This window comes from Cajanus cajan, chromosome 6 (assembly GCF_000230855.2).
Source record: "Cajanus cajan strain Asha chromosome 6, NIPB_CcT2T_4, whole genome shotgun sequence".
Taxonomy (NCBI): Eukaryota; Viridiplantae; Streptophyta; class Magnoliopsida; order Fabales; family Fabaceae; genus Cajanus; species Cajanus cajan.
Window position 1 is genome coordinate 41671091 of NC_138522.1, and position 18219 is coordinate 41689309.

An 18219-nucleotide genomic window follows, 5' to 3' on the forward strand; every position below is an offset into this window, starting at 1 on the left:
CTATTGTTACCATTATCATGTTATCATGATAACGATAGTGATATAATAGTACTTATGATGATAACAGTAATTTTAGTAATTTTTAATAATATTGTCAATAGTAAAATTAATGATCATATTGTAATAGTTGTTTAAGGTTTAGGGTTTAGAATTTACATCATATAACGTAAATATAATTATAGATATAGATTTCTTTTTGTGATTTAACAGATTATTTTATATATTTAATTTGTATGATTTTATAATTTTTTTTCTAAAATAAAAATAGTCACCTTATTAATTAGAGAGAAAATAATTTTGTCATTAATCAGTACTAATTTAAAAGTGATGTCAATATTTAATGAAAGTAACATTTTAAGTCAGAAGGTGATTAAATCCCTCCCTAACTAGTGAGAGGTCCTTCCCTCTCTAACTAGTTAGGGAACAATTCCCTCGTTAACAAATTATTGACGCAAATTACTTATTTTTGTTTTGACACTTATTTCCATTAGATAGTAACAGACTAGCAGATTATATATGCAATTATAGTATAATTTATAATATTCCTCTCTTTTTAATATTATAAATTTTGTTGCAATTTGTGATAAATTATAATATTCCTCTCTCTTTCCTTTTAACGCCATATTTTAGTTGTAAACCCGTTTCATTAATCATACCAAAACTGTTACTAGTAAAAAAAATTAAATTTAATGGCAGATTTGTCTCTTGCTAGTTTAAATTGTTTTAGTAGCATAATGTGAATTCGTTATTTAATAATTAAATTTAATGTAGTAGTATAGTGTAAGTTTTTTTAAAAATTAAATAACGAATTATTGAAAATTCAACTTATATTATGAAACACTCATACAATATAAATATCATAATTTTGTCATGTTAGTATTCTAAGATATAATTTAGTTATTAAATATCAAAGATGAAAAAATAGATAGTACAGACTACAGAGACAAACATAGTATACCAAATATGCCCAGGGTTTTATTGGTAATCTTGTGGACCAATTATTGAAAAGTATGAGTTGTCCTCATTATTGATAATCTTGACTTTGGGGAGGGGTGGTTATTTAACACGTTAGGTAAATTTTCATAACCTTAAATATTTAATAAAATTTATTTATATATAGACGAGTGGGTGTTGTATTAGTGGTCTTTATGTAATTTTAATTAATTTAAATATATATAAATTAAAATAATTATTTTAGAATAAAATTAAAACATTTGTAAGGATAATTATTCAAAGATAGCGTCTTTAGTTATTTTTTAAAAATATTTTTAAAATTTCTTATTAATCTCTTTCCTCTGTTAATTTATTATTTTTATTTAAATATTAATTTTTATTATTTTTAAAATAGTTATTAATTATTAAAAATAATCTTATATAACAACATAAACTATTCATCTAAAATATAAAATGTAACTTATATCATTAAATATTTATTTATTATAATTTTTTGTTATATTATAACGTATATATTCAAAATTATTTATTTATTACAAATTCTAAATATATAAAATAAAAGCTTACTATGTACATAACACAAACTAAAATATTTGTTATCATTATTTCAACTATTTTTTTTATAATAATATTTTCAAGCAATAAAACAGAAATTCATAATATTACAGCATCAGAAATTATTTTGAAAATTAAAATTAACAGTTGAAAAACTTTAGTCATCACATTTAGAACACAATAAAAAAAACACATTCAATAAAAACAATTTAAACACCAATACTGGTATTAAAAAGAAGAGAGAATTTAGGGCCACACTTGTATTTCCTAATATTTAATAAAAATTAATATCGGTTTCTCTCATTGATATACAGACCTCTCCTAACTTTTTATGTGGTATATATATATATATATATATATATATATATATATATATATATATATATATATCAAGAAAAGTCAATATATTTTTAAAAGAGATGGAAAAAATTAGTTAGTTTCATTATAATTTAGAAAGTGTAATTACAATTCACCTAAAAATTATTTACAAAATAATAAATAAATAAATATATTATTTAAATGACAAGTCTTCCTTCAGTTCAACTATGTTGAAAAAAAATCAGATGTTAAAATATTACACGAATATAAATTTAATTAGATGAATGAGAATGAATAGGAAAGTGAGTAAATCAAAGAAGCTTCACTTCTAATATACAAATATAATATAGATTATGAGTGAGTGTATGGATTATCAAGTATCTCTACATTATCGCGTAATTTTCTTTTATTAAATTATAAAAAATTATAAAGTAAAAATATTTAAATTTATAGTGTGTGTTTAATAAAGAAATAAGAGAGAAAAAATTTAGGTAAACGAAGAAAATTGCAATAAAATAAGTAAACTTTTCAGGTACTTGATATGGATATGTAAAAAGAAAAAAAAATTATTTGATATTGAAAAATATGAAAGAAATTTAAGAAGGAAATAGAAAAGTGAAATGGATCTTATTATTTGATTGAATAGAAAGAAAAATATTTTTTTATACGGATGGTTTTAGTTCTAAAAAGGTTGTAAGTTATATAATGCAATATTAATTAAATAAAGAGTACCAATGAAATTTAGCTTAGTTGTTTGAGTTGAGTGTCTGAACTATTGTAAGACTTTAATACATTCGATTAAAAAAATAGTTTCGCGAGAGTGAGATTAATTAATGAAAAAGAAAAACGAGTCTCTCTCCCTCCTTTTTTGACTAATGTATTAAAAAAATAAAATATGTGAAAATTAACATCCGCTTCGTTTTACCGTTTTCTTTCTTTCTTTCTTTCTTTCTTTCTTTCTTTCTTTCTTTCTTTCTTTCTTTCTTTCTTTCTTTCTTTCTTAGAAGAGAAATAAGTTTAAAAATGCATCTAGTTTTAATTTTTAAAAAAAATTGTGAAAACATTTTTAAAAATAATTTAATTTTAAAAACATAAAAACGTTATTTTTAATTGAAAATGCGGTAGATTCATAGTAAATTTTTTTTGTGAAAACTTTATTTTTTCATAATTTTGTACACAATTAATGGAGAATAAATTCTGTTATTATACTATATTAGTGTTTTAGTATCACTACAGTGATGAATGCAGAGAACTTATTCTACATTCATTTTGTAAAACATATATATATATATATATATATATATATATATATATATATATATATATATATGTGTGTGTGTGTGTGTTTTAATGGGAGTATGTTAGTAACCTACACCAAAATTTTAAGATAAAAAAATCATTTATTTCTTTTGATTTGGTTAATTAATTTGTATAAAGGATATTATAGTAATTTAATTTAATTTTAAATAAAATTAAAATATTTTCTCTTTCTTATTAATTTCATTCTCTAAGTCACTTCTTTCTCATATTAAATTCTTTCTCCATCTCATTTCTTTTTCCTATTAAATTCTTTCTCTAACTTATTTACCTCTCTCCTATTAAATTTCTTTTTTTTAACTCATTTCTCTCTCATCTCTCATCATGTCTCCCCTCTCTCTCTGAACAAATAAAAAATTAATTAATAGAAAGAGAAAAAAAAAATGAATTAAAGAATGAAGTTAACAAGAGAGAGAGAGAGAAAATGTTTTATTTTCTTTTAAAATTAAATTAAATTACTATAATATCCTTTGTATAAATTAACCAAATCAAAAGAAATGAGTGGTTTTCTTGTCCTAAAATTTTGGTTTAGGTTGCTAACATACTCCAACTAAAAAATAGGTAGGAGTATATTAACATTCCCCTATATATATATATATATATATATATATATATATATATATATATATATATATATATATATATATATATATATATATATATATATATATATATATATAAAGATTTAATTAAACCAATTCATCACTATCTTTACAATCTTTTTATTTTACTAATAATTTAACTCATTAAAATTTTTATTCTTTCATATATATTTTTAAGACTTAATCATCTATACATTGTCAATATAAAATATTTTTACATTGGCAACCAATTGTATCCTTTAACTGTGTTATGTCATTATAAACACATTTACTTTTAACAGTGACATGATACAATTAAAGGATATAATTGGTTGCTAGTGTAAAAAAACTTTACACTGACAGTATATAGGTGATTAACTCTATTTTTAATTATATTATGTAACGATCCGTTGTAGTCCTTATGTAACATTGTAAAAAAAAAAAAAAAAAGGCTGATTCAGTAGCCCAGAACGGGCCGTTCCCAAACTGGAACGGGCCGTTCCGCACTACTGAATTGAACTACATATTGTAGTTAAGAACGGGCCGTTCCGGCAGGGAGAATGGGCCGTTCCGGAGGGAGAATGGGCCGTTCCGGAGGGAGAACGGGCCGTTCTAGAGGGAGAACGGGTCGTTCCGGATGAGTACCGGAACGGGCCGTTCTGATTTCAGAATGGACCATTCTGGGCGTGGATTTTGTGCGTGATCTGGGAGTTCAGAACGGGCCGTTCCGGTATCGGTACGGGCCGTTCTGGCCACTCCGGATTGCCTATAAATAGGGGTGAGGGGGGGGCCGTGAGGAGTTCTGGTTCTAGAGAGAAGTTTTAGAGAGAAGGTCTCTGGGTCAGTGAGCTCCTTTCTCTCCCAAATTTCTCTGTTTAACTCCTTTTCTCCTCTAGATCAATAACTCCTTCTGTCTTTTCTTGAAATTCAGATTAGAAAGCTTGTTTTGGGAGGATTGAAGTTTTGAGTTGAGCCTCGAGGAGAAATTCTACTTTTGTTCAGTCTTTGGCTATCTGAGCCAATCTTCAGGTAAGGGAAGCTAGATTGTTTGCATGTGGCTGAATTTGTTAGTTTGGATGAGAGTTTTGAACTCTCTGAATAGTTTTAGGCCGGGCACAGGTTGAGCGCGTCAGGCGTGGAAGAGCTTAGAGCTCTTGGGTTGGTGTTAGGTCAGGCGCGAGTTGACGGCGCTGTGCTTGAGTATATTTATAAATAATTGATGCTTATGCATGTTTAAAGTTAAAGTTTTAGATCATGTATGTATGATATATGATGTATGGTGAGGTGTGATTCATATGTATGCTTTGTGATGATACATATGAATGTTTGAATATGATATGACATGCGTATATGTTTATATGAGTATGTTTATTGATCATAATGGTAGGTAGACCATTATGATGTATGATGCATTATTGCATGTGATGTCTTATGACATGTGTATGATTATTGATCATGATGGTGGGCAGACCATTATTATGTATGATGCATGATTGCATGTGATGCCTTATGGCATGAGTCTAGCCTAGGACTTGAGGAGAGGAAAAATATTTTTGAACTAGAAGAGCTCACATAGAGTCTCTTGAGAGTGGTGCTTGGATAGACCACTGATATATGATAGTGGTGCTCTGGGAGGCCACTGGATTTGAGAGAGTGGTACTTAGATAGACCACTGGGTTGGGGTGAGTCTCCTCTAAGTCCTTAGCTAGTGTTGGAGCGGGGTATGAGGTCGAGGGTTATTCCCTTAACCAAGTACTCGGGAAGGTGCGTGGATCCTTGCGGATAGTCGGTGGGCGAACTCCACAATTGACTTGGTTAATGCATGCCAAGGTCGTGGTAAGCCCGTACCCAGCTGTGCTATACCTGACGGTGGATCTGGACTTCCAAGTGTGTAAGTGACATCATTCGAGTAAACCCGAGTGAGGATTATATATCCTGTTTAGCTGTGACCGAGCGGGCGCATTGGGCGTGAAAACGGTTGGGGTGGTTTCGATAGGATGGAATGTCACTTATACAGCTCTATTGTTATGGAGATCTCCTAGGTGTATGCGTGACGACGCATTAGATGATTGATATGTATGCATATCTGTCATGAGTTGCATTCATTGCATGATTATTAATATGATGAAGTGTGGTGTTTGACTTCATGTTTGATGAATGAATGATTGATTGAGATGAAAGGTTCCTTAGGGACAGGATTTGGAATGCATGTGTAGTATAGATTTTTATTCTGTACTTGTATTATTGATCTTTGAATTCTAGCTTACCCTTTTGTTTTCCATGTGGTGGAACTGCGATGATCATACTTGGTATGAGAGCAGGTCAGGGATAGCTTGGGAGTAGAGATGATCGTTGTGAGACGAGGAGCTGAGTCTCGTGTTTTGAGTTACCATTCTGGGTAACATTTTTTTTGTCAGTGCTTGACCGGCACTAAGGAATATTTTGGGATGACTGTACATATATGGTGCTATATTTTATATACAGAAACTTAATTATTTCGATCTTTATATTTATGCCTGTATGTATGTGTTATCCAGTTTAATATTCTCTTAGTTAATTAGTTGTAGTGCGATTCCACTAAGTGTAGAGACCGTGGCGGGTCGTTACACCTTACACTTAGTAGAATCGTACTAACTACATTAGTAAACTAAGAAAAGCTATTAAACTGGATAACAATATACACATTTATATAAAAAGTAATAGTAAAACCACACCAATATGTACAAAATTTAATACTATGTATATACAGTCATCCAAATAATAATACTCTCCTAATTTCGATCAAGCACCTCCAAACAATTATCTCAAATGATAACTCTGACACTAAGACAAAACTCTTCAACTAGCAGCGGTCACTACGTCTAGCTCCAACCTAATCCTGATTTGCTCCCATACATAGTATGACTATCGCAGTCCATCCACATAAAAATAGAAGGGTAAACTAGAGTTCAATAAACCATCATACAAGCATAAGAATAAATTTCTATGCTACTCAATTATCAAATCAACAACCATACTCATAGAGTCACACCCTACACTCTATCATACAATAATCATGCAACAAATGCAACCCATGACATATATCCATACATATCAATCATCTAATGCATTGTCACACATTCACCTAGGAGATCTCCTTAATCAACAAAGCAGTATAGGTGACATCTCATCCTATCGAAATCACCCTAACCGTTTTCACTCCCAATGCGCCCACTCGATCACAACAAATCGGGATATAAATCCCCACTCGAATTTACTTAGATGATGTCACTTACACACTTGGAAGTTTGGTTCCACTGTCATGTATAACACAGTTGGGTACATACTTACCACAACCTTGACATGCATTACCAAGTCACTTGTGGAGTTCACCTACTGACTATCTACAAGGAACCACACACCTTCATTGGTACTTGGTTAAGGGAATACCCCTGGACCTCATACCTGCTCCAATACTAGCTAAGGATTTAGAGGAGACTCACCCAAACAAGTGGCCTATCCAAGCACCACTTTCACCCAAAATCAGTGGTCTATCCAAGCACCACTCTCATCCAAACTAGTGACATATCCAAGCATCACTCTCAAGAGACTTTATGTGAGCTCTTCTAGTTCAAAAACATTTTTCCCTCTCTTCAAGTCCTAGGCTAGTCACATGCCATAAGGCATCACATGGAAACAATGCATCATACATCATACATAGTCAATCCACCACTGTGATCAATATCATCCTCATATAAACATACATATATATCATATCATGTTTAAACATTCATATATATCATTACCAAGCATTCATATGAATCAAGCACAATTTTACATCATATATCATACATATATGAACCAACTCTACAACATAGTATCATACAACTTTTTAATCCACAGATAACACCTTAGCACATTAAAACAACATGCATCTCTCTTCGAAAACTATCAAAGAAAACAACACACATAGAGTTATACTCATCCAAATAAGTTCAAACCTATTTCAAAATAAATATAAGAGGATAATCTACAACTCTTATGAAGACATAAAATTCTAAACGAATCATCTACTTAGCTAAAAATTTTAAAAACTGCAACAAATATAATCAATGTTGAAAGCTTGACCTTTATTCACTAAAACAACCATAATTGGAGTTCTAGACTTCCTTTTTAGGTGATTCCAATTCCATTAGAAATCTAACATCCAAGGCTACAACGTTTATGAAGACATCAAAGTCTAATTCAGAAATCACCAAACCGCTTAGCACCTCCCAAAGCGCTCAATGCTTTGCTTCCAGGGATTCTCCCCTATCACGTGGCCCCCAAAGCACTTAGCCCTTTAAAAAGGCTCAACCGTTTGATGATAGAGGGCATCATGTTCTTCACCATTTTTGGACCTCCACACCTTAAAATCAGAAAAATTCCACATGCAATGGAAGAGATAACACCCATATACCAAAAATAGTTCAATTCAAGTCCTAGAAACAACATGCATTCATTTGATGCATCAAAATCAACCAAAACCCCGTGTTAACTCGAAAACCCCAAAAATGGGGAAAAAACCCTCAAATAAACAAATCAATCAAAAATTTATGCATTAATTGAGTTTCTAAACTCACATGCAACCAATCTATCACAATCCTAGCTTCCCTTACCTAAAGATTAATTGACTCAGAATCAGCCAAGAAAAGGAAGGAGAAGAATCCCCAAATTTTGACCTGTGGACTTCAATTAGCTAAAATCAAGCTTTCTAACCTAAATTCAAAGAAAAGACAGAAGAGATTAGTGATCTAAAAAAGAAGAGGAATCAAGTAGAGAAATTTAGAAGAAAAAGGAGCTCACGGGCCTAGAACCCTTCTCTCTAAAACTTCTCTCTAGATTTCCTTTGAGAATGAACTTATGAAGTTATATTCTTAAAGAAAACCTTATATATCATTCTTTCTAGAATTAACTAAACTTTAAACAATTAACTTATCACATTACATATAATGTCACGCACACATAGTTCAATTCAATTCATTGAATGTCATATATTATATATTAATCCAATTCACTAAATATTACATACATCAATTCAATAGAGAGATGATATTCTAACGTAATTAATGTAAATAAAAAAATTTATAAATTTTATGTCATAAATATTTTATGAACTTTTATTAAAAATGATAAAATCAAACACGTTTTTAAATTTTAAATTTTGAAAATAACAATTATTTTCTAAAAATAAAAATAAATAATATTTTCTGAAGCCAAACGGATCCTTAATTTCTTCTCCTTCCTTTTCTTCGGCTCCTTTTCCATATTAACTATAGAGCTAACGAATAAAGATTGAATTATTTAATCATTATAAAGATATATTAATTATAAATATTTATCCATATATACTCCAATTTAGCATACAATAATAAACTTGATATATTAAATCAACCGTCCCCTCTTAGATAATGCTAAAATGTAACCATTCATTCATGACGCCAAGTGGGGATATTTTTGGCACGGTATACTTTTTTGCCCACCCACACCAAATCAAATACAGTGAAAATTATATAGCTGAATGTCTGAAACTGTTTTTGGGTTCTTCAAATACTTATCGGCCACACTATGCATGAAACATGATAGTATAGTTTGAAAAGGCAATTCTTGGTTTTTTGTGAGCTTACCTCCACAGAGATTGCTGTCTAACGGCTAACCCTGCTTTACCTTCAGGTTTTTTCGGTTCAGCTTTCTCTTTCACTACTTTTTGTTCCTTTCTCTCTATTTTGTTAACAAATTTTTTGATTGAATTATTCATTTTTATACATCACTAAAAAATTCTTTCAACACTCATGTTTTTAGGTGCCCGTTCAAGTCGTACATTGGGAGTCTTGTGTAGAGTGAGTGGGTTTAACTTTAGGAGGAGTTTATGTGAGATTTTTCAAGGGAGACTTATACCTTCTTATTTTTAGAAAAACTTCCCTTATGGTAACCTTTCTCCCTTCTCTTGAGAAACTTTCTCTTGGGAAATTGGAGTTTTCTCCTCCTTACTATGATAAATGTTACATATAATGACACATTAAAAGTGTCACCGTAGATATAATACATGTAGGTATATATCTATTTGACAAATAAATACATACAGTTTTAATATTAATTTTGAATGAGATTTAATAATATATTATGTGTGTCACTATAGCCTATACCTATATTTTTTAACAATATATATACCAACATATATTATATTTATTGTATGGGTAAAAGTAGTTGTTAGTGACATGTATTGTGTCACTATAGGGTGTGTTATTATATGACAATTTTTTGTAGTGCTTGGAAACTGCCCTCCCCCTCCTTCTAGTAGCTGATCAATATTGCAGAACTTGTGATTCAAAGTCAAGAGCTAAGAATCCCAAGTTGGACGTGGTGTGGGGTTCGTGTTGTCTTCTCCTTACCCTTATCGATTCAATTCTTCAAGAGGTAAGGGAAGCTTGTGACTTGAATGATTGTATGTTTATTAATTGTTGTTGCGGGTGTGATTTCTTATGAGTAAGTTCAATTAGTTGTTGCATGTTGTGTAAAGATGTATGAGAGGTGTAACATCCCACTTTTTTGAAATAAATTAATAAAAGATATTATTAGTTAATTGGGGTAATGATATTTGTTGAGAGATATTTTAAGATAATTAGTTATTTATTTTTTATTTTTGAAAGATATATTCTTAATTAATTTAATTATTCTTTTTTATTCATCTTTCAAAATATTTTCTAATTAATTAAATATGGATAATATATTTTGAAGGAATAAAGATAAAATACTATTAGTATTTATCTTCTTCTTTTTTAAATTAAAAAATGAGAGATGAATTAGTTGGGCTATTAACAAGCTACCCATATGATGGGATCATGCCTAGGAAGGCAAGGGGTGACACATTGAAGGAGCCAAAAGGAGTTGGCTAGACATGAAGGGTTGGGCCAGTCAAGGCCCAATGGGCCCGATGGGCTTGAAAGGCCCAAGTTGAGCTTCACATGGGCCACATCTTGTTATAGTTAATTCCTTATGTTTTGTATATATCATGTTAGTATAGGTTTCCTATATTTTGGGTCTTGTATTTTGGACCATTTAGGATAGCATTTTAGGCCATAGGCTTATTGGGCCTAATTTTGGGCTTCATGGGCCTTTGGGCTTTTGGTACCCAATATTGGGCTCATTTTCATTCTTGTAATTTTTCCTTTCTATTGTATTTGATTGGCCATTGTATTTAGGCCATTAGCATAGGAATTTAAAGGAACTAAGTATTAGGCATAGATCATAGAAATCTAATTACATTTAGGAGTAATTAGAGTTTCATTTGAGTCACATGGTTTGTGCCAAAAGGGGCTGCACATGTGAACACTTAAATGAACTCCAAATTAGCTCTAAATGCAATTAAGTTTCTAGAAAGGGTGGCTGCACATGGAGGACGCAAGTGGACGTCCAAATTTGAATTCAAATTCAAATTTGAATTCAAAATTGGCGCCACTTGTTGCACATGGAGTTGGCGCCATTTCACATGGATCCGTGGCCTTTATATTTTAGTTCCCTTCCATCTTGTAAACACTTTGAATCATGAATGAGATTTTCTGAAAATTATTCAGCCAAGTCTCTCCCTCAAAGTCACCTTGACCGAAAGTTTCTTAGCTTTCTTCTAGGAAATTAGGTCAAACTTTGTGAGCAATCTTTTGCTCTTTTAGCTCAAGTGCTTCCTTCTCCTTCCATCTTCATCTTCTTCTTTCCTTCCGTGAACAATCCAACTCTTCATCACCTCAAGGAAGTGATCATAAGGCCGAGCAACTTAAGGAGTGGAGAACATCAATCCTTTCCACTTGGAGTTGCCATCACCATATAGGAAAGAGTTATGATTTCTTTTAAACACGTTAAGTGCTCTAGGTTATCTCACTTGTAATATAATTATACAACTGTGATCTGAAGAGGGGGGCAAATCAAAGGTAGTCAGAGAGGAGCTTGAATATTAGAATACTGAAGCTAGTGTCAATTAAGGTAAGAGGGGAATGAGAACCTCGCTCCGTGGTGTAGGGTAATTGTTGAGTAATGGGATTGATCCCCAATCCTTAGGATGTGTGCATGTATGTTGGAGAGAGAGATTAAGCTTGATCCTTTTGTGAATCTGTCATGAAATTGAATGTTTTGCATATGATATGTGTGTATTGATGTTTTGATTATAAGACTTGTATGTAATTATGAATATATGAGTGTTTGTGAGTTCCCAAGAAATCCAAAAGTGTATTTAAACCCTTAAATATAAGTGAATTCAAAATATTAGTAATTGCATGGACTAATTAGACCCTAGATACTTCTTTAACAAATTAAAATCACAGAAATTGTAGAACCCTCATATTTGTAAATTCACAAATTATGTAGACTATGTTTTACTAATACCATGTTGGGCGGTAGCTTCGGCTTACTAAGCATGGGAACCACAAAATGCTAGCAGCCTCGACCACGTCACACATGGGCCGAGTCTCACCAAGCATGGAAACCTAAAATACTTGCGACATTATTGATGCTAGGCGTGAGTGAGTCGCGTCAGGTGCAAAAGCTCTTGAGGATCTCTAGATGCATCTCATTGGATGTGGGGAGGATTACGCTAGGCATGATGCCTTCTAGAGGCTCTCAACCTTGCACGCATCGAGCATAGGGCATGCCTCGTTGAGAATGACCTTGTGTCTGAACTTACTTCTTATGTGTGTGTATGTGTGAGTGATTTGTGCATCTAAGTGATTGTGATAAGTGAATGTGATACGTGATTAATTATGAAGTTATAAAGCATATGTGTTATGAATTATAAGTGATAAGTGATTTATGTAGTAAATGCATTGAGTCTTGAATGTCATGCATCAGGGACGGATCTACATACAACATAGTGGGGGCACTTGCCCCCACTACCATTTTACACATACACAATTATTTTTATCCAATAAAGTAATATATTTTAAAAAATAAAAATTATATTCTAATAATAATATATATATATATATATATATATAAATCATCGTATATATAAAATATAAATTTTGAGGAACTATTCATTTATCTAATATTTGTCAAACTTTCGAATGAGATTAATTCTCATATGTAATAAAAAATATTCCTTAATAATGAAATAATTTTTTTAAAATTTTAATTATAATATATATATATATATATATATATTAATGCTCATATATATAATATAATATATTAATTTTTGATAAAATAAAGTTTACACCATGCGTGTTTACCTTTTGTACTTTTCTATTTATTGTATATGTTGATAAAAAAATCAAAATAGTAAAAATTGTAAGATTGTATATATTGATTTAAAAAAATCAAAATAGGAAAGATTAGAAGATTTATATGTTCTATTTATAATTTTTATTATAAAATATAAATAAATTATCATCTAAAAATTTATATCACATATTAAAAACATTTATATCATAAATAAATCAAACTTAATTTTTATAAAATTTAACATGTTTATTTTTATATTTTTATTAGTGTTAAATTATTATTAAATATGCCTTTAAGATTGTAGTTCTAATCAAACATTTGAAAAATTGTCTATGACAGATAAATATGTTGTATTTAGAACATGTATTTTTAAAGAAAGTTAGGTTTAAATTTACTAAATTATAATATAACATAGTCTGACATAGTTTATTTTCATCCTTAATCATAATTATAGATATCAAAATTTGTAAAAAAAAATAATTATAATATATATTTTTACTTTTAAAAGTTATATGTAAAATTTTTAATACTATAAATATATAAATAAGTATTACCCCCACTATCTAAAATTTCTGAATCCATCACTGTCATGCATCATATGTATATGTATTTTTGTGATAGGTACGATGCAGAGTACACTGCCATGGAATTCCCCCTTGTGTAAAAACTTGGGGATTAGTCCTTGCAAATAGCTTAGTTTGAGAAGCCATAGTCTCACCCATTGTGTGCATGAGACGTATCTTGTGTAGTTCAATATCTCGACGAATCCCTTTTCTTTTGTGGATGTTTTATATGTGTTTATAGGAGGCTTCCTTTTTGGAGGAGTCTAGTTGATTGAATGGGTAACTCTGATACATGTTATACTAGTGATCTTGGAATATGTTTTATGTTTTAGGGATTAATCTTTTTATCTTTAGACATATTCTCTTTAAATTTGTAGTAGCTAGGTGTTTAGTTTTTGAATTTTGAATGTGATACTCTTTACCTTTATTTAAAGTTATTCAAGTATAATATTTCCTTTTAATAATCATTATATTTATTTAATTATGCATGCAGGGTAGGGAGTGTCATAAAAGGATGGATGTTGGGATTTTGGGATTTTTGGTGTTCTTGATGTGTTGTTGATTTGCACATTGCTGACTTGAATTGTCATTTTTGAGATGATTGTTGAAATTATGAAGTTGGGGTTTCTAGGAAAAATGAACCCAAAACCTAAAGTTTTTTTTATCTCTCATTGTTAAGGTATGCATCTTGCATTTGAATTGGTTTTCATGTTGAATATGTTGTTTAACCTCAATTAATGGGGTGTTAAATGGTTTTCTTTGTTTCAAGAATGAAGATCATTTTGCATTAAATAAATATATAAAAGAAGTGCAAGATTAGAATGTCCCTAAAACAATTTATATTTATATTTAATTGAATTTAATTAAAATGCACTTGTCCATTCCATTTTATTTAATGTTTAAGATTTTATCACAATTTTTTTTACACAAAAAAATATTTTGAAAAATATAATTAATATATATAATTTAATTAAAGAAATTATATAACTTCTAAATTTCCTCTTAAACTTTTGGATTCCCATCCCACCAATAGAATAAACATTAAAAATAAAAACAACAAATTAATTAAATAATATATTAATAAAAATTGAAGGTATAAAAAAATATTTAATTTTACATTAATACTATAAAATAACAAAAATTGAAATATATTAAAATTATTGAAACATTAAATAGAATGGGATGGAGGGAGTAACATGTTTTTTTAACATTATACTGTGTATGTTTTTTATTTTATTTTATAATAATCAACTCATATTTATTAATTATGAACAACTATTTTCTGTGAGAATATTTTTAGAGATTATTTTTTGATAGGAGTATTTTTAGAAGTTCTCTTAATTTCTATTTTAATTTATCATATTTATTTATAAATTAAATTTTAATTTTTTAAAATAAATTATTTATAATTAAAAATAATCTTGTTTCATAATATAAATTATTTATGTAAAATATAAAATATAATATTAGTGTTTAAAATATCTATTTATACATATTTTAAATATAATTTATATATTTAATATAGTATTTATTTGTAGATATAAATTATTATAAATTTTAGTTTTATATCATTTAATCAATATAAAATACCAATTCTTCTTTTAAAATTTGTAATAATTTCTTACTGGTTGATTAAGATTGTATGGAAATTAAACTGTATTTTATCCAGAAACGCTAATAACACTTTTGTCAACACAGTTTTTATAACACATTTTTAATTTTTGTTAAATTTTATTCAAAATTACAAAATTATAGAAATATTAATTATTATTTAGTAAATTTTACTTATAAGCTAAATTTATTTCAATTATAAGAATAGCATTCTTTATTTCAATATTGACATAAAAGTATTTTTAATCTCTTGTGAATGAATTAAATTTATATTTTTTCTCTCAAATTAATTAAAATTATATTTTAGTGTCATGATTTGAAAAAAAAATTCACTCTTTTCACTTAAATATAAATGAATATATTTAACAAAATTTATCCAGATTGTTAGCAAAAAATAAAAATTCTCGATAAACTTAAATTCCTTCACAACTAACTTAAATTGTCTCTATTAATAATTTTGAGAGTCTAAAATAAACTTATTTTAAATTATAAGAACTAAGAAGTTCATTTTAAATTTGAAAAAAATAAAAACAATATTATTCCAAATTTAATTCATGAAAAAACATACTTAAGCTTCCATTATTTGTCTAATGACATGTTGGGTTATCATTCATGTTTGTAAAAGTGTGCTTAGTTCCATCCCACAATATGCTTTTCAGTTTTTCACGTTCACAAATCACAACCCTTTCTTTCTCTCTCTCTCTCTCTGTCACTGTCCCTCTCACATTCACATCGAGTTTGACCTATTGCCACCCACCGGCTCTTCTTTTATCTCTTCTATTCCAATGGCGACCCCACCCTTCTCCTCTCTCTGCTCTCGGATCTTCATCTTCTAAACCCCTCTTTTTTTTCTTCTTCTTTTTTTTCCTCACCACAAACAACTTAAACAACCTTTTTTCTCTCCATTCATTTCCTTCTTTTTCTTCCTTCCCTCTCAAACCCTAAATCACTCCCCCACCCACTTATATATATATACATATATGCATCATAATTAACATCTTTCCTTTTTACCTTTTTCCAGAAGCCCCTTTCCCAATTGGATTTCGATCGTGAAAACCAACACTCTTTTCTAACTAGTTACTATTTCAATTCCCTTCCTTCTACTATCCATACCACCTTATTTCCTTTTTTACTTAAGCAATGGATTCTGGAAACAGTGGAAGCATCTCCTCCAGCGATGAAGAATACGATTCATCACAGGCTGATCCATCGTTCCTCAACCATTTCGGCTCCATCTCCCACCCCCAACCATTACCAACCCTCGTTCCTTCCCACCCCTCAATGTTTGATCTTTCCTCAACCTACCTCCATCATCATTCCTTGCTAAACTTGGACTCTCAAGGCCCAAGATCTGAAGTACCCAATTGCACCAACCCTCAAGCCCTACTACCATCCGCAACACCAACACACGACAACATTAATGCTATACACCAACTTTCATCACCGCCAAACAACAACAACCTCGTACGCAACACAAAGAAACGAAGCAGGGCTTCAAGGAGAGCACCCACCACCGTTCTCACCACCGACACCACCAATTTCAGATCCATGGTTCAAGAGTTCACCGGAATCCCTGCGCCTCCCTTCTCACCCTCCTTCTCTCGCCGCCTACCTCTTCGCCCAAACCCTTTCCTTTCAACTCCCTCAAGAACCTTGTTACACAACAACAATAACAACACCATCAACGTTTCTCTTTCTCCTAATAATAATAATTCTTCCATTAACTACCAACTACTTCCTGATCTATCTTTACCCTATCATCAGCCCCCACAGAATAATTTCATGCAGAATCACCCTATCGGTATTCCAGCGTTTCACCCCTCTCCTCCTCTTCACTCTCTTGTCCCTGCAGGGTTTGGTGATTTGAACCAAAGCCAAGTGAGTGCGCACGTGGTGGGTGCTAACGAACACGTGGGTTCTGAGGGCATGCTTCTGAGGAGTGGCGGTGATGACGGAGGAGGGAGAAGAGACCCGTATAATTATGGTAGCTGTAAGCTAAACATCTCGGTTTCTGCGTTGAGCAGCTTGAACAATGAGAAGAACAACGTTAACTTGGAGAATGGTAATTCCCCTAGGGAAGGTGCCGTGGAGGCGTGGATTTGTTCTTCTCATCAATAGGGTTCGTCGCGTGTCAGAGACTAAACAGTATAGTACTCAACTTCTGAATCATTGCGAGGTTGAATTTCATATACTGCAATGAATTAAGAGCTAGCGTCATCATCATGATGTTGATCATAGTGGTCTAGTTTTGGTGGTTAGCATTTGCAGCTATCATTTTTTTTTTCTTTTCATTTGTTTTTAATTTTAAAATTTTTATAATGTTAAAATTATAAGCAGCAAGAGTGAAATTTATTTAATTATATAGTGTATACTCCTTTAATTTGTACTTGATCTTGATGATCATATATTCATATTATCTTCCTTTCTTTTTCCTTCTTTAGTGATGGGATCTAAATTTAATATTATTACAGGAATATTAGCTCCCCACACCATCTTACGCATTATTAGATCTGGTTACTTAATAATTAATGCATCAATACTAAAAGTAATAATTATATATATAATGATAATCTTTTTAAAATAATAATAATAATTTTATTATTATTATTATTATTATTATATTATTATTATTATTATTATTATTATTGTTATTATTATTATTATTTTGGTGAAACACTTTAGGGAACTATTTTTTCCATTAAGTTTTATTTGGGGGAGGGAAAGAATCGAAAGGAATAGAAGAGAATAATCTCTCCCTTTCTTTTTTATTCTACATGGATTCCACCAAAATATCCTCTCAAATTTACTTAAATCATTTCCTTCAAATACATTTTTGTAATTCTTCAATAATCTCTTCCTTTCTTCTTTATACTCTACTAAATAACCTCTCTCAAAACACACCATTAGTGTTACAAGGGCACTCACAACTCAAATTTTAATGATGATATATGTACATACGTATGTGTGTGATAATTAAGACGATATGTCAAAAAAAAAAAAGTTACTATCATGTGAGGTAGAGTTCAATTGTTGCTTTGTTCACTATTTATTAGAATTCGACATATTAGTTTGATACTCAAAATTAAGTTAGT

At 30.3% G+C, this 18219-nt stretch overlaps 1 protein-coding gene across 1 annotated transcript; it reads left to right on the forward strand.

Moving 5' to 3' along the window:
• Positions 1-15765: 15765 nt before the first annotated feature.
• Positions 15766-17559, forward strand: LOC109810788 (uncharacterized). Its single transcript, XM_020374342.3, has one exon. It carries the CDS (start codon positions 16268-16270, stop codon positions 17243-17245), a length of 978 nt encoding a protein of 325 aa, XP_020229931.1. The 5' UTR covers positions 15766-16267; the 3' UTR covers positions 17246-17559.
• Positions 17560-18219: the final 660 nt, after the last annotated feature.

What these genes read in the sequence shown, in the direction of transcription:
- LOC109810788 (XM_020374342.3), top strand. Translation starts at nt 16,268, where the DNA reads ATGGATTCTGGAAACAGTGGAAGCATCTCCTCCAGCGATGAAGAATAC.